Source organism: Diabrotica undecimpunctata, chromosome 4 (genome assembly GCF_040954645.1).
Source record: "Diabrotica undecimpunctata isolate CICGRU chromosome 4, icDiaUnde3, whole genome shotgun sequence".
NCBI classification, from domain to species: domain Eukaryota; kingdom Metazoa; phylum Arthropoda; class Insecta; order Coleoptera; family Chrysomelidae; genus Diabrotica; species Diabrotica undecimpunctata.
Genome location: NC_092806.1, coordinates 97,144,125 through 97,170,716, shown reverse-complemented (window position 1 = coordinate 97,170,716; position 26,592 = coordinate 97,144,125). Strand labels below are relative to the sequence as shown.

At 31.8% G+C, this 26,592-nt stretch overlaps 1 protein-coding gene across 1 annotated transcript in view; it reads left to right on the top strand.

The window, feature by feature from the left end:
- LOC140439813 (putative helicase mov-10-B.1) overlaps window positions 1-26,592 on the top strand; it is a 93,276-nt gene that overhangs the window by 42,807 nt on the left and 23,877 nt on the right. Inside the window, exons 5-10 of the mRNA XM_072529964.1 lie at window positions 3,539-3,669; window positions 5,370-5,673; window positions 13,773-13,915; window positions 18,802-18,969; window positions 22,792-22,930; window positions 23,256-23,521. Of these exons, the coding sequence (XP_072386065.1) occupies window positions 3,539-3,669; window positions 5,370-5,673; window positions 13,773-13,915; window positions 18,802-18,969; window positions 22,792-22,930; window positions 23,256-23,521 (1,151 nt within the window). The remainder of the gene's footprint in view (window positions 1-3,538; window positions 3,670-5,369; window positions 5,674-13,772; window positions 13,916-18,801; window positions 18,970-22,791; window positions 22,931-23,255; window positions 23,522-26,592) is intronic.

Sequence of the window (26,592 nt, the reverse complement as noted above, 5' to 3'; positions counted from 1 at the left end):
GGATAGGCACCATAAGAAGAAGAAGCAGTTGTAATAAGAAATACAATTATGGTTATTTTTTATTGAAATGGTTCTTACAAAACCATTACACTATAAATTTTTATTTTTTGTAAAAACTGTTCTTGCAGATGTAGATCGAAAGTAATAATATTGACTAAGTACTATTACTTAGCTAGATTGGGTACCTCCACATGTTGACAGTGAGACATTATTTAAAAACAAATTTCCCGATGAACTCTGCATCTAGTGTCTGTTGAATGGTCACCATGATCATGTAATTTTATTCCCTTTCACTTTTTTTTATGGGGTTACATAAAAGAATGTGTGTTTGTGAGTATTATTTCTACAAATGTAGCTGCCATTAAAATTAATGCTATTGAGAAGTTACTATTTTTGAGCTAGAATGAGTATAAACACATTTTTTTTTATCTGTGAGACTATATTAGTAAACGAATTTCATGGTTGATGGACTGGCGTCGAGTGATTGCTAAATAAATGCTCATCACGGACGTGCGATTTTATTCTCCTTGTTTTCGTTTTATGAGGTTATAGACTAGGTCGGATGTGTTTTGAGGTGGATGTGAGGGGTAGCATTCTGATTTTTGCAAAAAAAGTTGTGTGATAACTTCAGTAATATAAATTATCCTACCTCTCAAATAAGTCGGGATTAATAATTAAAAAATTACTAAAAACACCATTTTTCACCTTCCTTGCTTATAACTTTGAAATGATTAATATTGAAATCGTATTAAAAAAAAAGAGCCATAATTTAATTTTTTATAGGATACGACTGGTTAGAATTGTTTTAATTTATTACCCTTGCTGCTAAATAGCAATAAATAAAAAAGAACCTTTTCTTATTCAATGTTTTTAACAACCTAGATTGCACTTAGGTCCTTCATAACTTGTCTACAAAATCTTTATAATATAGTTAAATAGTCCATCAACTTTCATTAAAATCGATTTAATAGATTATGTATAAAAAAAGTTTTAACATTGAAATTCGTAAAGTGAAATTTGTTTACATATAGAAAAGTACTCCACCTATCTAACGTACGTAATAAAATTGAAATTTTATTATTTGGTCGCTCTCAGGAATGTTCTAAAATTATAAACAATTTCTTGGTTTAAAACAGATATAATATCTTGGTAACTATTAGTTTAAATTAAATTTAGAAAATGACGTTAAATAACACTCGGCAAGACGTTTTTTATATAAAAAAAGATGAATTACGAGCAGTGGTTCCTGAGATACAATTGGTCAAAGTTGACCGGCATTTGCGATGAAGTTATAAACAATAGGATGGTAATCTTTAAACCATTAACTTTTTCTTTCGGGCATCTTTCACAACTACAATTTTTCATGTTTTTAAGACATTCGGAGCATATATTATAATACTAAAAACCATCGGTAAAGCGCGTGAAAAATACCAAAAAAACTAGGTTGAAGAAAATTGAATTTCAACGTTCAAAATCGGTATACGTAAAAAATGTAGTTTCTTGGCTTCTAATGAAGCAATTTTTTTCATTTATTTTTAGTCCAATGAAACTCGAATAGATACACCTAATTAACGCATTGCAATATCCCAAAGATGCTTTATTTTTGTTATAAATAAATTTATTTATTTATAACAATATAAAACCACATATTTTTTAATGAATCAATTTTAAATTAATTTATTTAATCAATCTTCGTTTAAACAAATTCATTTTTTTTAATAATTTTTTATGACACATTAACAAAAATGAACTTTACAACAGTATAATTTTATGTTATTAGATTTAATTTATAGAATTTAATTAAAAATTAATATTTCTTTCATACAGAAACAATCTTTTTTTTTCAATTTTCAGATAATTATTCGTCTAAGCTTTCTTGTTCTGTGGACTGGTAAGATCTTCTGTTATTTCACCAAAAGCTTCATCTTACTCCCCAAATTTTTATCATATAATTCTAAACCTATTTTATTAAAGTTAATAGCAACATCAGTATTTTCTTCTTCGAGATTAATAATATTGCTTTGCGAATTATCCGACAATTGAAAAAAGGTGAATAAATAATAATTCTTAATTAAATTTTATTTAATTAAATTGTATCTAATAACATACAATTATATTGTTGTGAAATTTATTTTCATTAATATATCAGAAAAATTAGTAAAAAAAAATTAATTTGTTTTAAAAAAAGATAATAATATGATGAAATAAATAATAGTTTTAATTCAATTCTATAAATTAAATCTAATAACATAAAATATATTGCTGCGAAGTTCATTTTTGTTAATTATGAAATAATAATAAAAATAATCAAAATAATAGAATTATGTGATGAAAAGTTGGAGAGTAATTTTTAATTTCAAGATGAAGATTTTTGTAAAGTAATAGAAGATTCTTTCAGTCCACAGCGTAAGAAAGCACGTCTATAAAAAAATAGACAGATAATTATAGGATTATATGATACAAATAATAATTTTTAATTTCATTCTATAAATTCAATCTAATAACATAAAATTATATTGTTGTGAAGTTCGTTTTTGTTAAAGTATTATAAAAAAATTATAAAAAAAAATTTAATTTGTTTAAACAAAGATTGTACAGCTTTCAAATGAGAATATTTGTATTTAGAGCATTAAAAGATACACGAAGATACAAAAGTGCTCCATTAGAAGTTGTTGAAAAACGTTAAATAAGAAAGGCTTGCAGCAAGGGTAATAAATTAAAGCAATTTTAACTATTCGTATCTTACATTCAATTATCCCTATTTTATTTTAATACGACTTTGCTCCAAAATGAATAATTTTAAAGTTATAAGTAAGCAAAGTAGAAAAAAATATTGTTGTAGTAATTTTTAAATATTTTTATTTCTCTATTAATATTCCCAACCTCTTTGAGAGGGAGTCAATTATTATTACTGAAATTATCAGACAACTTTTTCTGCAAAAATCAGAATGCCACCTCCCACATCCAAATGTAGTCGTTTTTTCACAGATGAGCCCTGGTCTATTACGTAAAAGAACGTGTGTCTAAAACCAAATCAGAAAATTTGAAAAAAGTTACAATGAATAATTAATTTACGCTACTTTAGCAGAACTATACTAAGGAACACGTTAGGATGAGGATTTGAAAATAGACATTATTGATAGTAACTTTAAAAAAACATAAAATAAACTAAAATATTTTGAAGTGACATTCTTTATATACTCGTATTGGCTTATCATTCAGGAGTAGTTCAACGTAAAGGTATCCGATTAGCGCAAAATTCTTAATTTTTTTTGAGGATTTTTTGTCAAATTTGTCTTGGTGATTGGAGAATTTCACCGAACAAAGCAGTAACTCTTTATACATCTAATTTTTGATTACAAGACCAGTAATGATTAAAACATCAATTCTCTCGGTTTCTCCCGCTTCTCGTATTATTATTTTTTGATTTTGCAATATTAATGTGCATATCTGCAAACTATTAAAAAATTCTTATTGTTTAATTGTAAATCCAATTTTTCTTGCGTTTCAATTCGATTTTCAATTTTTTTTTTCTTAGGAAGTGGAGTCAGCATCTGAATTTTCTTTCCTAAAGAAAAATTCGGCAAAATATGTTAGCCCAATACCAGATGCTTATTCAATATATTCTGATATGCATGATACTATTGTACCAGGACAAAAGCTAGAAGAGTAAGTACGCTATAATATTTTTTAGAAATATCTTATTTTTTATACAATGTCTAAGATAAAAGTTTCATCTTATAGATATCGTTATTCTAGGATATATATTTGGCCATTTAATTCAACAAAGCGACAGCAGCTTTGTTAAAAGATTTAATATTTTACACATGTCGTATAGCCCAGAGGACATACTATACGCTAATTACTGCAGTGGTCAAGTTTTAGGAGACATTCTTTGGACTTTCCGAGTTTGAATTTTTATTTGCTCGAGTGTCTAATCAAGCCAGGATGCTGAAATGCGTCATAACACTCTATTGATACCCATTTGAGCACGGGAAGTTTAACGAATTTGTCCTCCTATATATATATATATATATATATATATATATATATATATATATATATATATATATATATATAATTGGCCATTTAATTCAACAAAGCGATAGCAGCTTTTGCTAAAAGATTTAATCTTTGACACATTTTGTATACAAAAGAGGACAGAAAACGACATTAGTCTGAATGTCGATTAGCCGACCACTTTAAATGGTGTTGTTCAATCAAAAAGCTAGCTGTTTTATCGAATGGCTAATTTAACCATCTGGCAGCGACATATTATACATATACATGTGTATATGTATATGTCGCAGCCAGATAGTTAAATTAGCGTTTTATAAGACTATACATCATTTTGTCTCGACCTCAAAATCGGTAACAGTTAGTTTACCGATGTTTCAAAGTATTCAACTGAACTTGTCGAACTATACGCTCGAAAAACGCACCGGGATGAACAATTTATATTGTTATGGGGGCAAATTTTATGGAATTATCTTTATATTTTATTTATTTACGTTGGCGAAGCATACACAATAAAAACGACCCCGGTAAGACTCCTAATATTTAACATTGTTGCCGTTAGCTCTCACTTAAATTTGTAGATGAGTTACCTTTAATTAAAAATTGTCCGACTATAGTCCAAGGTTTGGGGAAGATCCTGGAAATAAATAATATGAAATAATAATTGTTCAGCAGAAAATTTTAAGGTTTTGAACTACCAACTCATTTTTCATACTGTATATTTATTAGAAATTACTTTTTCTGAGTGTAAAATATCAGGCGCCTTTTCTCTCAGTGTATTGTCTACTTATGATAGCAAATTATTGGTTAAAATAATAAAATTACAATAATTACCTTGATGGAAATTTTCATGATCAGTCAGTTTATCTTCAAAGTTTTCTTTAAATTTGAGCTTAGTTGAATTGCTCGTAACCAACTCCGTTATCTCTGATTTCTAAAACACTAGGACTTTTTTTGATTCCTTTTCTATCATTTTAACTCACAACCGTTCAACAAGAACAACAGTGGTTGCCACCATATTGTAATGAATCACTTTTGAATGTTGTCATAAAGATTAGACTTAATAGCTATAGTCGTTCGGTTGAATGGCGTCGTTCCAATCAAACAACTATTTTTTAAGTTAAGTTAACTGTGTCCTGTAAAAAATAACTAGTCCTGTGATTTAATGGCGTTATTCAATCAAAAGGCTAGCTGTTTAATCGAGCGGCTAATTTAACCGTCTGGCTGCCACATATATATATATATATATATATATATATATATATATATATATATATATATATATATATATATATATATATATATATATATATATATTATTTGTAAGCTAAAAACTAACTCTCTTATTATAGGCTTAAATCATACTACACTGAGAAATTACCATTGAAGGACTTTAAAATACCCCATAGATTAGAAGAGAGATTTAAAAGATTATTAACGAAATATCCAGAATTTGGTATGAGAGCACGACAGAAAGATTACAAAGAATTTAGTCGGGTGTTGAATGTTATTCCCGGCATTGAAGAAACCAACTATTTTACCAACCTTGAAAAACTATTACATATAGAAGAAAATCAGTTAAGAATAGATATTAGAAATTATGATACCACATCGACATTAAAGAAAGTGAAGGGAAAATCTTTATACGAACTAGAGGTAAAAATAACGTTTTGTTGGATATGAAATTTATATTAAATAATTAATAGAAAACAACAACTAATCATAAATATATGTTCAAGCTGATTGAAAACTGAAATACCGGCTATTTCTTTAAATCGTCGAAATTTCAATTTATTTAAATTAAGATATCATTAAGTTATTTTTTCCTTGTAAGCCTAGACATAAAGCACAAACCTACCAATTTTCCGCAGCAAATGAATCGCTGTGAAACTTTCTGCATTCGATTCAGGTAGGTGTCAGAAAAGTTTGCGAATAAAAGTCATGGCGGTTAACTGAAATTTGTATTTTGTGCATAAGGAAGATGCATTTTTAAAGTACAGGAAAATGAAAAACTTTCAGCTAAGAATATATCGACAGAATTAAGTTCAATTTTGTTACTCAGGGATTTTCGAGGTCGCTGGATACGAATATGATAAAGGCGATAGTCCTCGAACTACCTGGTGCCCAGGGTGGATCACGTCTCCTGGAGTATGTTAATTTTATAAATTTGACGACAATTATTACTGATGGGTTTTCGAGGTCACTGAATAAAAATGTGATAACCACGATGGTCTTCGGGCAACTTTCGGGCCCAGGATGGTCCTTTCTTCTAGAGTTTGATGTTATTTTCATTCGAAAACAGCCGAAAGTCATTACTTGGAAGGTTTTATGGATCGCTTTGCGACGGCGATGATCTCCAAGGTATCTATTGCCCAGCGTGAACCTCGTCTCTTGAAGTTCTTTGTTAATTTGTTATTTACAATTTTTATTAACATAGAACTGAAGAAGAAGTCACCCTGAGCACCATATAGCTTGAAGACCATCTCCGTCATAATATTCGTATTCAGAGACCTCAAAACCTCCAAGTAAAGAATTTTTACTGATTTCGAATGAAAATAACGTAAAACTACAGGAGGCGAGGTCCACCCTGGGCACCAGGTAGCTCGAGGATCATCATTGTTACCATATTCGTGTTCAGTGACCTCGAGAACATCCCTAGTAATAACTGTTTACTGATTTAGAATGAAATTAACATACACCAGAAGACGAGGTCCATCCTGGCCACCAGGTAGCTCAAGGACCATCTTTATCTTCAAACAACTTCAGAGTAATAAAATTAAACTCAATCCGGCTAATACTTTCTGAGTTGCACATTTTTCATTTTCTATGTACTTTGGAAATGCATTTTTCTTATACACAAAATGCAATTTTTATTTTACCACCATGAATCTTATTCACAAACTTTTCTGATTCTTTTCCGATTCGAATGCAAAAAGTTGCACAGCGATTTATGTTACTGCGGAAAATTGGTAAGTTTAGTAATTTTTAGTTCTTCATTTTCACGTTTGTACTATTTGTCTTCAACTTGATGTGTGTTAGTTAAAACCAAATCTTGAATATTATTGTTATTCTATCTTTTTTTTAATTGGTTTCTTTAACTGCCTCGTATTTGATCACGTTCGGACAGTTCGTCTACATGTTACAACTTACAGGACATTTTTTTATTACTCTGTTCACTGTCTATCTTCACTTTAATCACAATGCACTTTATTTTCATGTTTCTAGTTTTGCTTTGTTGTCACTTTTTTTAGTTTTCGTAGATCTTTATTTCTCATAGCCTAGTGTCGGCTAGTTAATATTATTTTCATGTTCACATAAGTATTTCCGGCTTTCTTAATTCTTACTTAAATTAATTTTGATAAATAAACTTTTTCATTCACATATATATTCCCAAATAATAATTATATTTTTCAATCGTTTAAAATCGATCACAGATTGTTACGAGCCAAAGCTTTCTTCAGAATAATCCTCCATTCACCTCTGTCTTTGGCAAATTTTCTCCATGCTTACTCCAATAGATTTTAAATCGTCTTCTAAGTTGTCTTCATACCTAAGTCTCGCTCTTCCTTGGGCTTGTTGTCCCATCGGTCCTCATACGACGTGATACCTTAATGAATTTTACAACGTCAGGTTCCCCGAAACTTCTATACAACTCAAAGTTCCAACGCTAATGCTACAAGTTTTGCTCTTTTATTCCTCCATTTATTCGACTTAGGATTTTTCGCTCGAAACGTTTAAGCAGTTCTTGGTCCTTCTGTGTAAGTGACCACGTTTCTGCTCCATATGTTAGCACTGGTCTTATTAGTGATTTACAAATGGTCATTTTAATTCTGGGTAGTTTTGAGGCCATCTGTCTTCTTAAGCCATAGTAACACTTGCAAGCAAGCACTATCATTCTTTAAATTTCTTCGCCGACGTTGTTATCTTTAGCCAACAGCGAGCCTAGGTATATGAAGGTATCCATACCTTCCAGTTCCAAATCGTCAATTATTATTCTTCTAGTCGTCTGGTTGCTTGACCTAGTATAACAGGTATGTTTGGTCTTTTGGACATTTAAATTCTGGGGTGTTTTCATAAATTTTTACATTAGCTTTTGCTTGTCTGCATATATTTGCTAAAGTTTCTATATACGGTTTGTCAATGCCTTGGTTGCTCAAATCTTCTATTACTGCCTTGGGTATATAGAATCGAAAGCACTCTCGAAATCTATGAAGGTTAATGCTAGCGGTATTTCATATTCTTTAGCTCTACTCATTAGTTCTCGAAGTGTATAAATATGATCTATTGTACCAAATCCACTTCTGAAGCCAGCTTGTTCTCTTGGCTGTGCAGCATCTAATGCGTTTGTTAATCTGTTGTTGATGATCTTTGTGAATATCTTGTATACGATTGGTAGTAGACTTACAGATCTGTAGTTTTTGATATCCTGTTCGCTATCTTTCTTGTGAATGAGAATTATGTTTGCTGTATTCTAGTGGTCTGGTGTGCATCTCGATCTTAGGCAGTCTGTAAATATGCCTGATAAGGTTTTCCAGGTTTTATTACCAGCATATTTTAGCAGCTCCACTGCTATAACATCTATTCCAGCTACTTTACCGCTTTTCATTTTTGTAATTATTGATTCTACTTCTTCCGGAAGGACTTCGGGTACAACTTCTTGATTACTGATTACTTCTTCAAGTGTGTCAGGAGCTTTGTATAAGTTCGCTGTAGAATTTAGTCACGAGTTGTATTATTTCATTTCTGTCTGTAATTCTGGTGTTCTCGTTTGTTAGAGCAACGATGTGTTTCTTTCCAATGATTAATGATTTTCTTGTTTTCTTATAGTTTTTCCTGTTTTCGATTGCATTTTCTACCAGTCTTTCATTGTACTTTCTTATGTCTTCCTTAATACTTTTCCTTATTGTCTTACAAATTTCAGTGTATTGTATTCTCTGTATGTTGCTACTTACTTTCATTTCCCTTCTTTGTTTTAGCATTATTTTAGTTAATTTTAGCTTAGTATTAGAGAGTTTACTATGTTTATTTGGTTGTTGCGGGCCTCCGATTTCTTTAGCGCTATCAAGGATAATTTCAATTAATTGAGAGCTGTCGATTTAGTCATGTAATCTTTCATCAATTGTCCTTTGGTAGTGATCTGAGTTTTCTTTTAGATTGTTAATATTTATACCGGTTACTCTTAGTTTTGTGATTAATTTTATTCTTTCTAGTTTCAGATCTAGAACAATTTGTGCTCTGATTAGTCTGCCTGTTTGAAATTTATTTATTACACTATCTTTTATTGTAGCGATCTTGTTGGTTAGAATAAAGTCAATTTCGTTCTTAGTGTTTCCATTTGGTGCTACCCAAGTCCATTTTCTGTTCGATTTTTTCTTAAAGAATGTATTTGCAATTGGCATGTTTTGGTAGTGTGCAAACTGAACTAGTCTTTCTCCTCACTCATTTCTATCACCGACTCCATACTTTCCCACCACTTGTTCTTTATCGTTTCTTTCCTACTTTGGCATTAAAGTCACCAATTAAATACTTGAAATGACTTTTATTGCTATTTAATGCTTCATTTATGTTACTGTAGAGTTCCTCTATTTCTTCGTCAATGTGAGTAATCGTTGGGGCGTATATTTGTATATTATATCTCTTTGATATCTTTGATAGTTGTAAGAAGCATATATATATATATATATATATATATATATATATATATATATATATATATATATATAGGGGCGGGGGGGCAAAACGGGGTAGTGTGGCAAAACGGGGTACCCCTCTTATTTTCCAAACCACTAGTGCAATTGAGCTACATCTCCAGGAATTTCGTGTTCACGTGGTACGACATCACCTGATGCCGCCGTTTGGCTGTACAGCGCGCCAAAGTCGATGAATTCGTTGAATAGTGAGGATTGATAGTGGTATTGCAATATTTACATATTTCGTTTACAAAAGTAAGTAGACTGGAACTATATTCACTCAATAGCTATTTATTTCATGTCATTGTCTAAGGTGTGAACTTATAATTTTGTTAGTATTATTACGTTTCAAGTGTTATTAAATTTATTATTGCACTATAATCACAAATATGCAGCTGGGGCAAAACAAGGTAGGGCAAAATGGGGTACTACCCCATTTTGCCATTTTGCCCCATGAATTGATATGTTTGGTGTTTGATTATTCTAATTACATTTTATTTTTCTTCAGATAATAATGGTAAGAAATTATAAAAGAAAAACAGATCGACAACAAAATTGGAGTGAACAACAGATGCACGAGGCAGTGCAACTAGTTATAGATGGTTTCATGGGATATAAGAAAGCGGCTGAGCAATTTAATATACCCCAAACAACATTAGAGCGCTACGTTAAAAAAAAGCGAAACAATTCCGAATACAAAATTCAGAAAACGCTTGGACGTTATAAATGTATTTTTTCAATAGAACAAGAAGCAGAACTAGCAGTTTATTTGACCACCGTGGAAGCTCAACTATTTGGTCTGACCATGAATGAATTAAGAGAACTTGCTTTTGATTTAGCAGAACGCAACAATATTGTTCATCCGTTTAAAAATTCAAAAGAGGTTTAGACTGGGTAAAAGGATTCTTGAATAGGCATCCTAATCTTAGCTTACGAAAGCCAGAAGCTACCTCGTCAGCTAGAGCAATGGGGTTTAATAAAGTCGCAGTAAAACAATTTTTCGACCTTCTTTCAAATATTTTGGATACCCATCAGTTAACAGGGGATAGAATATATAACTGCGACGAAACGGGCTTAACAGTAAATCCTAAAGGTCATTCTAAAGTAATTTCCAAGAAAGGACGTCGTCAAGTCGGAATTTTAACTTCAGCTGAACGAGGTCAAATTGTTACCGCTAAAATTTGTTTCTCCGCTAGCGGGACATATGTTCCCCCAATGTTAATTTTTCCCAGAAAACGCATGCAGCAAGAATTCCAGACTGGACTTCCATCGGGTGCGTTTGCTGAGGTTCAGGAGACTTGGGGGATGACCAAGGAACTGTTTGTTGTTTGGTTTCAAAGATTTATTTCTTTTACCGGAGCCAAAAAAGAGAAACCAATTCTGCTTGTTTTAGATGGACACTCCACCCATACCAAGAGCTTGGAATTAATTGATCTTGCACGAGATAATGGGGTAATTTTGTTGTGTTTTCCGCCCCATTGTTCTCACCGACTTCAACCACTAGACGTGGCATTTATGAAACCGTTAAATAAGTACTACGAGGATGAAGTACGTAAATGGTTGAGATGTAATCCTCGAAAAGTCGTTACCTTGTTTCAGATAGCTTCGTTATTTGGGGCCGCTTTTATACAGGCTGCAGCGATGAGCATAGCTATAAATGGTTTTCGAAAAACTGGAATCTGGCCATGTGACATGAATGTTTTTAAAGATGAAGATTTCTTACCTTCTGCAACGACAAACATTGAACTTTCTCTCAATGATACAAGGGAGATGCAAGTCCAGAGTACTACAGCTTTCAAAGATTCTGCCCAGTCACCTTCAGGCCAGCAACATCTAACTTTCATCCATCTAACTTCGCCCCAACCATCCATGATTGTACAAAATATTTTCAGTCCATCGACTTCGGCACAATCTTCCATTTACTCAACTTCTCAACCAGATCTGAATTGTAGTAGTTTTAAAGGTGCTAGTCCCCAAATAATTTTGCCAATTCCCAAAGTATCACAGACAAGTAAAAGGACTACCCGAAAACGTGGAAAAACTGATTTTGACATCATCGCCATATAAGGACGAGTTGCGGAATGCTGAAAATCAAAGTCAAGGAAAAGCAGACCAAACCGTAAAAAGAAATCTGCTTAAAAATAAAAAAGGCACTGTTAAACCAGCCAAACAACAAAAAACATCATCTACTATTCAGAAAAAAATGCCAATTCCTACTCCTGCTTCATCTGATAGTGAAGAAGAGGCTGCAGAAGATGAGTGTCTATACTGCCATGACTTCTCTGAAGAAGAGTGGATTCGTTGCCGATCATGCTCCAAATGGGCACATAATTCGTGTGCAGGAGTTGATGAAGATGACGATGATGCTACACACTTATGCGCTCTATGCGAAAATAATTACAGATACATATGTATTTTATTGTTCAATACTTATGAATACAAAAATAAAGATATTTTTTACCTTCTGACTTTAGCTTTTAGGAGGTACCCTGTTCTGTCCCATAGGTGGGGCAAAATGGGGCAAATGACACATGCGTCAAAATATTAGTATACATCAGAAACGTCAAAACTACTATGTCACGCAATATTATTTTTTTACTTATTATTTCATAGAGATTACGCTTACAGCTTGAAACAAATAATTTTTAATACCGTGTATGAAATATGTAAGTTCAAATTTTACGTACCCCGTTTTGCCCACCTTTCCCCTACATATAAAAATACTAGATCTTATACTAGATCTTGTGGAACTGATATATCTACATTCCAGGATTTATCACAAAATTTGTAATTGATGTAATAATTTCACCTCTTACACATCTTCACGTAAATAAATTTAATTTAATTTTATTTAATTTGAGCATACTGAATGTATATTTTGCCTTTTTGTTAGTCCATATTATCCGATGTCTAAATTATTCAGTTGCGTTGTGACCGATCCTACATATTTGTTTAGAAATTTCTTAGGGAGAGAATTGCAATAGGTACATATAATTTGTAAAAAAAATTCAATACTAGTAACGCTACCCCTTACTTTTGGAAATTATTTTTTATATGTCACTGGAAGACCAAGAATAATTGAGAATGGTCATCACCATTTCTTGGAATTTAGTGTCTACAATTTCTAAACTATACTAATATAAAATCATGAATGTGTTGCTTGTGTGAGTCCATTTCAAAAGGTAAAAGAATCAATAAATTAGATTTACTCACAATCAATTTAATTTAACTATTCAGACGACCGGTTTCGCTTTCTACAATATGCAAAGCATCTTCAGGTCTCGATAGAAAGTTAAATAAATGCTGAAATAATAAACCCATATTGGGGTGTTGTCTAATAAAGATAAACAAAGATAGATGATATAAATTATATAAATTACAGTAATTATGCCAATATTACATGTCTGTGGTTTTTCAAAATGAATAAAATGTTTAAGCAGACAAGGTAAGACCCACAAATTGGTAAAATAGTCTATTAAACTGTAATGAATTAATAAATGAATAAATAAATAAAACATTACTTACATGCCGGTACTCTATTAATTGATGGTTGAAAGAACATGGTTCAAACTATTTTGTATTGTTGATTGGAGAACTCAAGTCTGCTATTGTAATTGTTTGACAGTAATCGGGGAAGTTCTTGAGGAGACAGATTTTATCCAATGTAGTAGAGTAAGTTATTATATTTATTCTAGAGATATATTTATGAAATGTGTGTTATTTATTGAGATTTTTATTTTTGAAGGTGACAGTTGTGAGACAATGAATGAGAATAGATGTACAAATTGTGTGGGTGTGCAATTCTATCAACTTGTAATTATCAAATTTCTTTGATAAAGTTCTGTTGCAATATGTGGCAAATGGTTGTAAAGTCCAATATATAAAGTTAAAAATTAAAATTGAGGACACTTTAAGACACACAGAAAACCCACACAAAACACTTAAAAATCTTAAAAAACGGGGGGACGAAACAGACATTAAATTTAAAAAGGGGAGGATTTGATACTAATATACTTATCGATACTACTTAATAGTGGGAAATTGCTAATCAATAAATTTTACTAGGTTCCTGGATTAGCCGAAGCAAGGCCGTCTATTTTAAGAAATGATAGAATTTATCTAAAAGAAAATAAGACTGATTCCATTAAGTACGAAGGACATGTTCATCAGGTGTTCGAAACAAGCGTTTATTTAGGATTAAATAAAAGGTAAGAAATACTTTAATATTAATATTGTCAAACAAAGACTATTAATCGAAAGTAAAACTTAAAATATTATTTCGCAATCTGGAATATTTATAATATGAATATTATATGAATAAGGTGATATAAGGTTGAATGGTCGAATAAATGAATTTTAATCATATAAAAGGCATATATCGAGCACAGTTTTTTTATTAAATCTTGCCCAAGTACTTTCGCTCCTAGAGCATCTTCGGAGGCATCTGAGATAAGCCAAGAAACGTTTTTCTAACTAAAGAAAAATTAGTCGGCCATCAACTTCGACAAACTCGAAGTTGATGGCCGATAAAAAATTTTATGGACAAAATATATGGAGAATGTCATAAACATTAAATGATACATTAACACAATGCGACACAAGGACAAATAGTTTAAAATTATTAAAAACGACGAAGCTACATATTGGGTGGCATCAGGAGAAAGAATGGCTCCTGGTCTTAACGGAAATGTTAAAGTGACATCTGACATATGACAACTTGGGTGGACAGTCACAATCATGATGATGTGATCTGCACATTTCAAAAGTCTATGGAACTGAGCATTGACTAAAGGTCCAGCTGACACTACTATAGGAAATCAACTATATAATATAAAATAATATAGATTACTTTATGTAGATTGCATAATCCAGATCTTACACTCAAACCTGTCGGTAATAATTATGGTGTTAGTTTGGGGGCAACTGAAGTGGGCATACAGTACGAATGGAAGAAATAGACTAAACAATCTGTTAGATAGTGGATGGTTGACTACAATAAAAAGGTCAACCAAGCACTATCAATACTGTAGAAAAGAAGAAATCAAACTATGAAATTGAAATACTAAGAATTAAAAAACAAAATTGAAAGCGGAGTGTATAAATGGGGTATAATCCAAATAGTTCAGTTAAACCCACAGTCATTGGGAGAACCATAAAAGTAAAATGCCAAAGCCTTATTCAAGACCAACTGACCAACAGTGGGAGATGTTAAAATATACAACTGTGGAGATGGAATATCTAAATTACGAAGAGATATGGAGAGTGTATTCAACGTCAACTATAGATAAATTGATCCTGAACAAGCTAGTTTTGTAAATTATTGAAGAATAAAATAGTAATATTAATCAAAATATGAAATTAATAAATTCTTAATGGGTATACTCAGTGCAGGAAGTCTACCCATTAAGAATTTAATGAGAGTGAATTTAATGAATTGAAGAGAGATTATATAATGAAATAATTAGTGAAAAGAAGTTTAGGAAGAATGCCTGTAAGACGTAAAAGCAATAACAAATATATAAATAGGAATAATAACATTTATAGGGAGTGAATTTCAATATATCTAAACTATGTGTAGAGCTGTTAACTACTAAACCAACATCAGAAATAAATAATTACGGGAACATATAATATAAAGATCTAAGGCTTGTAAAACAATTATATTGGAAACAAAATGCCTCTATTCTGGTAAACGACAACGAGATCGGCAACATTTTTATTCAAAGATGAGTCAGACAAGATTGTGTTCTCAACTTTGCTTAACGTGTATTCGGAAATAATATTTAACGAAGTCTTAGAAGTACAATATGTAGTTCGAATTTGGGGAGAACCTATTAACAACATCAGATATACAGATGACACGACGATCATGGCTAAAATTATCGAAGATCTCCAATTTCTTATAGAACAAATTAGTAGATAATCCTTCAAGAACAGACTTGGCATAAATAGATCAAACAAAAAAAATTGAGGTTAGTAAATAAGACGTTGGCCCCCTAACAGCCCATTCGGAAAGTTATTCATTTTAAATGTTTAAGATGCTGGATAAACGACACACTAAATTCTGATGACGAAATTAAAACACGCAAACAAACGGCAAAACCAGCATTTATAAAACTTAAACCTATCCTCTGCAATTATCAGCTGAACCTACATCTAAATTAATTTCCCAAAATGTGATGTGTGTAATATATTACTATACGGATATGAAACCTAGATTAAGAAAGTTAATATGATGAACACGCTAGAAGCCTTCGAGATATGACTTCTCCTATAATGCTCAAAATACTTGGAGCTTATAATGAGAGGTAGCAAAGACTGGAAACTGTCGCTAATTTTTTACTTTAGATAGAGGTAAAGAGAGGAATCGGCAGAGGTAAATATTCGTGACTCTGAAACCTTCGCAAATAAATTGGCTTAGCATCAAATCAATTGGTACATGGTGTAAAAGATCAAGAAAAATATGGGCGAATTTTAATGAAGGCTTTGAGCGCCTAAATCTGAACAATGACAGTTCTCAACGAAAAAGAAGGAAAATACGATTAATGAAAAATTAATTAACTGATTTAAAAAGAGTAGCAAATTTCATATAAGGTCGTAGGGGTGTAGGAAGAAGATAGATTTCTTAGCTAAAGAATATCCGTGAATGGACTCAGATATCAAATGCAGGACAATTATTCCATGTGGCAGAAGATCGAGAAGCCTTCTCAGTGGTGATTGCCAACATCGGATAATTCTTATATGACACGTGAAGAATAAGTAAAATTGATTATAAACAATATAAATGATCTGCATTGACCGCCAAAATGGCCAGATATAGTATGGAAGATAAACTACAGCATTATAAGAATTTGAAAAACAGGAATATGTCCTAGTAAAAAAGTAAAAAAATATAATTGTTGTTAATTTCTATATATGGAAAAAATTTGGGTGATATATCAATATTCAACAGCAGGGTCAGCAATATTTCTTATAACTGAACCGTCGGAAATTGTAGCTTAGGGTAGTAGAAAAATTCACTCTGCCTGTGTTAGTTGAGAGGTGAACTCAGTAGCTCTACATCCGATGTAGCCAGTCTTAAGGCGGAAAAAGAGGAGCTCGGCTCTTAGTCCTGGACAGCGCTTTGGTGGGCAAGGTGTTCTAAAAATCCTCCGGTTTAAAAAAGCAAAATCTACCGTAAAGATAGGCACACGGAACGTAAGAAGCATTTATTATTATTATTATTCTGGCTTAACAACCCTGTATCGGTCCTAGCATCCTCAAGAATTTCTCTCCAATCCTTCATAACCATCGCCTTCTTCTGCCAAGCACATATTTCTCATATTTTCATCGATATTATCAAGGAACCTTGTTCTGGGTCTTCCTCTTCTTCTCTAACTACGCGTATTTATATCTTAATGTATTTTACAATATCTGGTTCCTGGTGTATTCTATAAATTTTGAAGTATTCCGAAGTGTAGAAGTCTTTATGCTTCTGGTAAATTAGAAAATATTGTTTGGGAGACCAAACGCCTAAATTGTCAATTATTGATGTATGCGAATTACGATGGCCTGGCTCAGGAACGTATAGACACAAAGATGGAATGTTTTATCATAGTGGCAATGATAACGGCGACCAGCAGTATAGGAATGGAATAGGAATTTTCGTAACATCGAAATTTGAGAAATATATCCTTAATTTTATTTTATTAAAAGACAGCATAATTCTCTTAGAAATTCTATATAATAAGTTTAGTATTACATTAAAAATCTTAAAATCCAACGAAATAATGATATTGATCGATTTTAATACCTAAATTGGTAGTAGACAGAAAGAACACAATAAGGTATACTTGGAGAACTCATAAGGTTAATCGAATACGTATAATACTAACTCAGATAGATTACACTATTCTTAACAAAAGATTTAGAAACTTCATCAGTAAAGTTACGACATACCCTGAAGCAGATATTGGGTCTGATTACAACCCTTAAGTCGTCAATGTAAGAGCCGGACTAAAAAAAATAAAGAAAAAACAGCAGCAATAGAATTTTAATATTATTACGTCAACAAAAGTAAAATCGGAAGATTGATAGACCTCATTGAACAAAGAACACAATATAAGGCCAGACAATAAAGAAAAGTAAATTAGAAAATAATTAGAAAAAAAGCATGACATGATCAATATGCGCAAAAAAGTTCATAAAGTTGCAGGCTTGTTAAATAAGAAAAGTACTAATAATTTAGTAGATAATGCAGAAGTTATCATTGAACAATAAAAAGTTTAAACATGAAGTAAATATATAACTGAATCGTTCAAAGATGACAGGCCAAACACACAGGGCAATGTAAATCAAGAAGGTCCTGAAATTTTAAAATCTCAAGTTCTTCATGCTATAAAATCAGCTAACCCTAAGAAAGCAATGGACCAGATAGGCTTAATCCTTATATTGAAGCAGCTAAACTCTTAAAACGATACAAGAGGACCGCATCAGTGCTCTAGTTAAGCTTTTTCATGATGTTTATTTTCTTATTCATGCGCCTCATCCTTTAAGGACTTTAGCGATCATCACGGCTCATTTTACTTTGTCTGCATCAGTTCTGAAGAGTTCTATCGTTGTTTTTCAACTTTAGTGCTTTAAAATTTTTAACCAGGACGTGTGTTGTCTCCCCCCGGTTCCCCTTTTCCTTCCACTTTCCCTTGTATAACCAATCGCATCAACTAATATGATGTGTATATGTATATGGTATGTACAATGTACACTACTGGTGAAATACCTCAGTAATGACTGAAAAATGTTTTTATAGCAATTGAAAAGAAAGTCATTGCGAAAGAGATTTGGATAACATCCAGTTTGAATTTAGGAATGCGCTGAAAATGATATAATTTTTCTATAATCACCACTTAAGTCTAAAATTACATCAAAGAATAATACCCGCTAAAATCCGTAAAGCGCTATTATTGCTTACATGTGGTTTCGAACTTCGTAGGAATATCCCAAATAACGAACTATGTATAAGTAAAATTATTATTGAAATCATCACTTGCTATTCTAAGATAACTGGAAAAGTTTAGTATATAAATACATGACTAATATTTGTTTATATTTGTAGGTTTGACGAAATATTCATCGATAACAAAAAATTTCATATCGAATTTGGCTTTAACAGAAGGTCCATACAAGTTGAAAAGCAAGCTCTATTTTTAGCTCACACACATAAAATTATTCCATATTTATTTCCAAATGAACTTCAAATTCAAAGTTTACCTGAAACCGATTTGTAAGTACCTATTGTTATTTTTCTTACAAACTTTATTTCATTTTGTTGATTACTGGTTGGTTTCATGACTTCAGGGTGCTATCTAAAACTAAGGAAGCAGTGAGTTTGAAATTAATGACTTGACGATTATTTTTACTTTGTATCTGCAAACTCAATAGTACGTTTATTTACACTACAGTTAACTTGAAAAGATAGTTTTTGCATGCTAGCGTAATAACTACATTCGTGCTTCGCGGAATAATTGACTACGCCTGAACGAGGTATCGTGAGTTTGCCTCTAACTGTTATCTAGAAAGCGGAAATTCCACGATTGCTCATGCTCAGGATAAATGTGTTTAATTTTCACGCGTTGGCGCCAGCACAGCATAAGGAACAAATGTGTCTATGCTGTGGCATCAGTGTAGAGCGAAAAGAGAGGCCAGTAACATGTGTCAGTCGGTTTATGTTTTCTGAGCCAGAAAATCGAGTAATAAAATTACAAGATGATGAAACCGTCAAGTTAATCGAATTCAGTGGTAATAAAGAGGTAATAAAGTAATAAATACTGGTAATAAAGAGGAGTAAGTTGGGTGGATAGAGTCACGAATGTCGAGGTGTTGAGAAGAATGGGAAAATATAAAGAGGTTTTAAATACAATTAAAGTCAGAAAACTGCAATAACTGCAAACTGGGACATGTCATGAGGGGCGAGCGTTATAACTTGTTGCAATTAATAATGCAAGGAAGAATACTGGGTAGAAGGAGCCGCGGAAGAAGAAGAAGAAGAGGCATCCCCTGGTTAAACAATTTGAGAGCTTAGTTTAACTGCACTTCTGCTGATCTCTTTAGAGCAGCGGTATCGAAAGTGCGAATTGCCATGATGGTTGCCAACCTTCTTAGAGGAGATGCCACAAGAAGAAGAAGACAGAAGAAGGCAAATTTCTAGTACCGATCATATGCGTCCGTTTAGGGTAAGTCAACGGTTATTTTAACGCATAACTTTTTTGTCTTTAAGCATTTGTGATAGTGGATTATTAAAGTTTCAGGTATTCTAGTACTAAAAGGTATACTCTTAGTCGGTAGGATACACCGTTTTCAAGAAAAATCGATTTGAAAATATTTCTTTTTTTCGTTATGAAAGTTAAATTAATAGGTACTTTAATTAATTTTATAAATTATAAATGCAGCATACAATTCATAAAAAACGTTTGAGAAAAGAAGCAAAAAATCAAATTGAAACAAAATTTTATTTAAAGGGTTTTAAAAACAAACTATTTATTACGATGGAACGTAACTAACAGAAAAGAATACAAAGGAAGAAAGTATTAAAAGTAGATAGTTATAGAAGATGCTCGATATTGATGACAATTAGTCTCTAAGCATGAATTTGCCCTTTTGCTTAGAGAACGCCGAATTATTCCAAAGTTATTTCTAAATTCGTTGCAAGCATCTTGTATTCTTAGCTGGAGTTGTGCACGATTTTGTATCAGAATGGAATAAACAAATGCTTTTATGTATCCCCAAACACAATAATCACAAGGATTAAAATCCGGCTACCTTGCTGGCCAAGCAACTGGACCGCCTCTTCCAATCCAGTGGTCTTTATAGTTATTATTAAAAAAGTCTCGTACATTTCTGCTAAAGTCGGCCGGACAGCCATCATGTAAAAACCATAAGTTTTTCCGAATATTTAAAGGCACATCATCTAACGAATCAGGTAAAACATTTTGCAGGAAATGTAAGTAATGAACACACTTTAAACGAGTAGGCAATTTTACAGGCCCAAGTAGATCTCTTTCATTATTTTTTGGGACCACTGAACTTGTTTCTCTTAATCGTTGATGAAGAGCTGCCAATGTTGAGTAAGTAAGATCATGATTGGGAAATTTTTCAGGGTATCTACGTTGCGCTGCTCGAGCATTACATCTCATTTCGCCATAAACTAAAGCATATCAGCGTATTCCTCATTAGCAAAAGAAATTATTATATTTGAATGCCACAAAGTAAAAAAATAAAAGATAAACTTCACGAACTAACCACAATTTGACAATGTAAAACGTAAGTTATACTTCTGTTGACAGATCACGGCCAACTGGTGCAAAAAATATTAATTTAACTTTCATGACGAAAAAACGAAAAATTATCAAATCGATTTTTCTAGAAAACCATGTATCCCATCGACTTAGAGTAAGAGTACCTTTTAGTACTAGAATAACTAAAAATTTAATAATCTGGTATCACGAATGCCCAAAACGTAAAAACAAAAAAGTTATGCGTTAAAATAACCTTGATGTCATTACTTTACGTGGTTTTAGATCTGCCTCTTATTGGTGGCTCTTGGTTGCCATTCAATAATTTGCTGCGTCCATCGGTTGTCTTCCATTATCCCTATGTGTCCTGACAGTTCCATGTTAACATGTCAATATTTTGGATTACATATGTAACTTTTGTTCGTCTTCTTATTTCTTCATTGGACTTGCGATCGCTGAGCTTAATGTTGAGCATTCTTGGTTCTATAGCTCCCTGAGTCACTTGAAGTTTGTGGACTAGGTTGTTGTTTTGCTTTAAAAGTATTTGGTAAGTTTGATTTAAAAACTGTTTGTAATCTTCCAAATGCTCTCCATGCTAAGGAACATCTTCTATTTAAGTCAGCGTTTATGTTAGGCCTTGTTAATTCAATTTTTTATCCTAAGTATATGTGACTCAATCGTTTCTATATTATTATTGTCCATAGTTAAATCTAGAGATTGCTTTGCTAGATATTTAGTTTTTGCTAGATTTGTTTAGTCCTATTTCTAATGATTTTGTGTTTAGGTCTAATAGAATTTCCTGCAATTCTTATCTGTCTTTTGCTATTAACGCAACATCATCGGCAAATCTCAGGTGATTTAGGTTTTCGCCGTCTATCATCACTCCTTTATTTCCCCATTCTAACGTTCGGAATATATCTCCTAGAGCTAAAGTAAATAGCTTGGGTGAGATAGAATATCTTTGTCTAACCCCTCTCTGTAGTTTTATTTTTTCTGTTTTTACTTGCGAGGTTGCATGTCTTTATATATATATATATATATATATATATATATATATATATATATATTTGCATATATAGCTTTGTTTGCCTTCAGTGGAGAACCATCTAAATGAAGCCAAATGTTCGTTTAAAAATTTTTAAATTTTCGTATCTACGAATATGAACATTATTTTTTGCAGAGTTTGTGTGTTTTTTGTTTTGTTTTTGTTAGTTAGTTTTAAATAATCAGTAAAGTTTACAGTAGATATAATAACATCGATAATATACTAAATATTGAGTGGTAAGTTATGAACTATAAACATCTGTATTTCTTATAAACTCTATGTCATCTGTTATATTTTAGAGAACTGATGAAACTTTAGAAATATAAAGCGAAACGTCTTCGATAAATTTATGAAGTAGCTGACTTCTTTTTTTATTTTCCAACCTGAATGACCGATTAAACCTCTGAATTCACTAGTTAAATACTTTAGATATATATATATATATATATATATATATATATATATATATATATATATATATATATATATATATATATATATATATATATATATATTAAACACAAATTACGTAATATCAAATAATATGTGTGCATTTCTTGAAATGGATGCAATAGTACAGTTTATTAACTACAGCTCATCAAAAATTGACGAAACACAATGAAAATCTCTTTTAATTTATCAATATACGTTTCTAGCTGGATTTTTAGTTTAATATTTTTGATAAGTATTGTGAGGTAGTAGGTAACAAAGTATTCTGTTTAAGATTTTTAATTACACCTAGATAAAATAAGTTTATTTAATTTTTAAGGGCCCTCTCTAACAGTATCTTGAATGAAGAACAGAAACTCGCAGTAAAAAATATTGTAATATGTAGGAACAGCCCCTTTATAATTTTTGGTCCCCCAGGAACCGGAAAAACGATAACAGTAGTGGAATCCGTATATCAGGTGAGTCAACCCCTTTAAACCTTTTAATATAACGGAAAATAATATATATATATATATATATATATATATATATATATATATATATATATATATATATATATATACGAAGAAACATAAAGTCAGGAGATTTCGTATCATCATTTCATGTTTCTAGCATGGTGTGCTGCAATTATCGTGTTTTGAAAATGTTTCTCATTCAAAGGCCACAAGGTCTCATGGTTCTACGCACAACGGTAGTGTAAAGAGTAATTTAAAGCGTTTTTGAATATTTTTAAAAGTTTAATCATATTGTGTAAATCATTTATAGATCATTCTTTTATTTCAGATTTGGAAAAAATATCCTAACTCCAGAATATTAATTTGTGCTCCTTCCAACGCAGCAACTAACGAAGTCGCTGTACGGTTAAGGAAAAGTATTCCCAAAACCGAAATATTTAGATATATTGGGTTCACCTATGCTCATAACAAAACTGAACTCCAGGGAATAGAAGATATTGTAAATCTAGACAAACATGGTGTATTTTACGAACCATCTATGAAAGAATTGCTTAAGTACAGAGTTTTGCTAACAACTATAGTGACAAGTGCAAGGTATGTGATAATATCAGCTATAGTTATATAACCTTAATGCAATATTAATATAATTTATGCATTCATATGAAAATACGAGTATATTACTGTAAATGACTGCGTTTTGTAATATTACGTTGTTCTGTTGGTTTGTGGGCTGTGGTCTGGAATTATTTCTACCTGACGTTTTGTCTACAATTTGTGATGGGTTCAATTAAAATAAAAATATATTTGGAATAAATAAAAAATAAAATAAAGTTATATATACGGCCTGAACGCACGGCTCGGCAATCCACTCTTTAATAAAGTATTTTCCACCTAAGAAGACCGCTTTGCAATTAAATGCTGGTAACTTTATTGCTAGCGGACCAGATAAGCGGCGATATATTTTACATAACCTTTATGAATAACATTTTACTGCTCTGTTGTTTCAATCAGCACCGCTCAACAAGTTATCGTTTATTGGTTTCAATATTTTATTGCAATAGTACGAGTACGGAATATTTATAATAGTGAATTTACTGCATGGTATTTTTTTTTAATTTCTTCTGATGTATCGTATAATGTAGGTTTACCCAATAATCAAAGTTATGCCTTTACAAGAACATATTATTTAAAAAATAAGGAGTACCAAGTGTCATAATATTTGTAATCTCCTTTATACACACTCCTTTAAAAATTTGTTAGTTAATGTTAATGTATTTCTTAAATCCACACAATCATTGAAAAATGATTCATGCTATTTAAAAATATAATCCACAAGGAAAATAATTCCTGTAGCTGGCTGTATACCACGTATAACAAAAGAGGTTATTCTTTGTATGTGGGTATATTTTATTTTATAAAAAACCCTTAAAAGGGCAACATTACAAGCACGAACGTTTTCGGAACAACTGTTCCATCATCAGGTTAAAATGCAGGTTAACATGCCTGAGCCACCAAAATATTTGGGTAAAAACCCTTTAAATTGAAAAATGTTACCGAAGAATGTACATGATGTTTATAATATTATATGATGTTTAATATTTTAATTAGATTTTACTTCAGGTAACATACACCCATGCTTAAGTGAGTTCCAGTGTCCGGAGAGTACACCTCTTCAAACGGACTACGGTTGGCAACTGATTCAGCTGATCAGTTGCCAACCGTAGTCCGTTTGAAGAGGTGTACTCTCCGGACACTGGAACTCACTTAAGCATGGGTGTATGTTACCTGAAGTAAAATCTAATTAAAATATTAAACATCATATAATATTATAAACATCATGTACATTCTTCGGTAACATTTTTCAATTTAAAGGGTTTTTACCCAAATATTTTGGTGGCTCAGGCATGTTAACCTGCATTTTAACCTGATGATGGAACAGTTGTTCCGAAAACGTTCGTGCTTGTAATGTTGCCCTTTTAAGGGTTTTTTATAAAATAAAATATACCCACATACAAAGAATAACCTCTTTTATTTAAAAATATCTTTCTGTTAACGACACTGTGATCGACAAAGTAGGTCAAATTCAAACATGTATAGAAGCACCTATTTTTTTATAGCAGTGTAGTGAAGCGGTACTTTAAAGTAAAATGTGTAATTTGGAAGGAAATAAAATACAGTCGAAACTTAGAGTGTTATCTCCAGAATAACGGCGTTTAGTTCTGAAAGTCGGAAGTTATTTCAATTTGGAAAAAAATAATATTGGCCCATTGACATCTGTTATGGCAGTTGAAAAACGTACATGCGATGCTTGCGGTTACTCAGAGAGGACATTCCAAAGAATTAATAATATGAGTGAGGATGAAATAAATAAAGTAAACAAGAGAAATCGTCGACATCCAAAAACTTCAGATCAATTAAACTTTCAATTATAGATATTATATATAACATGTATAAAGCCAAAGAAAATGTAACAATTAGTGCTGTTTTACAAAAAATAAAAGACAAGGAATTGTGTGATATTAGTTTAACAAGTTTGTGGAGAGTGCTGAAACATTTAGGTTTTTGATATAAAAAGAGAAATAATAGACAAGTATTGTGTAAACTCTCTAATGTTGTTTCAAAACGGTGGAATTTTTTAAGAAAATACATGAACAATAAAACGTCTGATAGTTCGAGGCAAGTTGCATTTTTAGATGAAACTTAGATTTTCACTAAAGGAAATATATAAAAATTATTCCGGCAAGATGGCACGACGAAATGTTATTCTTCTAGTCGTTCCGGTAATAATAAACGCTACATTATACTTCATGCTGGAAATGATGAGAGTTTTATTCCTGACGCTAGTTTAATTTTTTCGTCCACAAAGAATACAGCTGATTACCATGGAAATATGGATGCATATATTTTGAAGAATGGTTTGAAGAAAATTTGTTAAAAAAACATCCATAACAGTGTTGGATAATGCATCCGACCACTCAAGAGCAGAAGAAAGATTTCCTTCAAGTAGCTGGACAAAAGAAGAAATAAAGTGGTTGACAGAAAAGAAAATTTATCACAGTGACATATTTTTAAAAGTCGATTTACTTCAAAGGTGTGGAGAGAACCAAATTCAAAAGAAATTTGTTACTGACCAAATGGCTCTTAAATATGGCCATGAAGTTCTTCGACTTCCGCTTTACCATTGCCACTATAATGCAATTGAGTTAGTTTAGGGTATACCCAAAAATTTTTATGATCAACATGCATCCAAAACAACAGATGACGCTACTGTTCTTAGTTTATGGAAAGAATGGCAGAACAATGGCAAAATTGCATTAGACATACGGAAGATATAATCGTTCAGTCTTTTCAAACCGAGCGAGTTATAGATGAGGTCTGGCCTCTAATTATTCGGATAGACAATTTAAATAGTGACGGCTCTGATAGTGAAATATCAGATAGTGAATAAGACAAATCGTTTGCTAAAAAAAGTAACAAAAAAGTGGTTCAGGAATTCAGTTGGGACTTTGTGGTGTGTTTTAGTTAAACTATAAAGTACATTCGGTCTAATTACTGGACTGCATACTCTCAATAGCTTTGGTATTAATCACTGGACTACACTACACTGCACTACCTTTTGATTTGCTGAAAACTTAAAACTTAATTAGTGCCAATTTGTTTCAAGG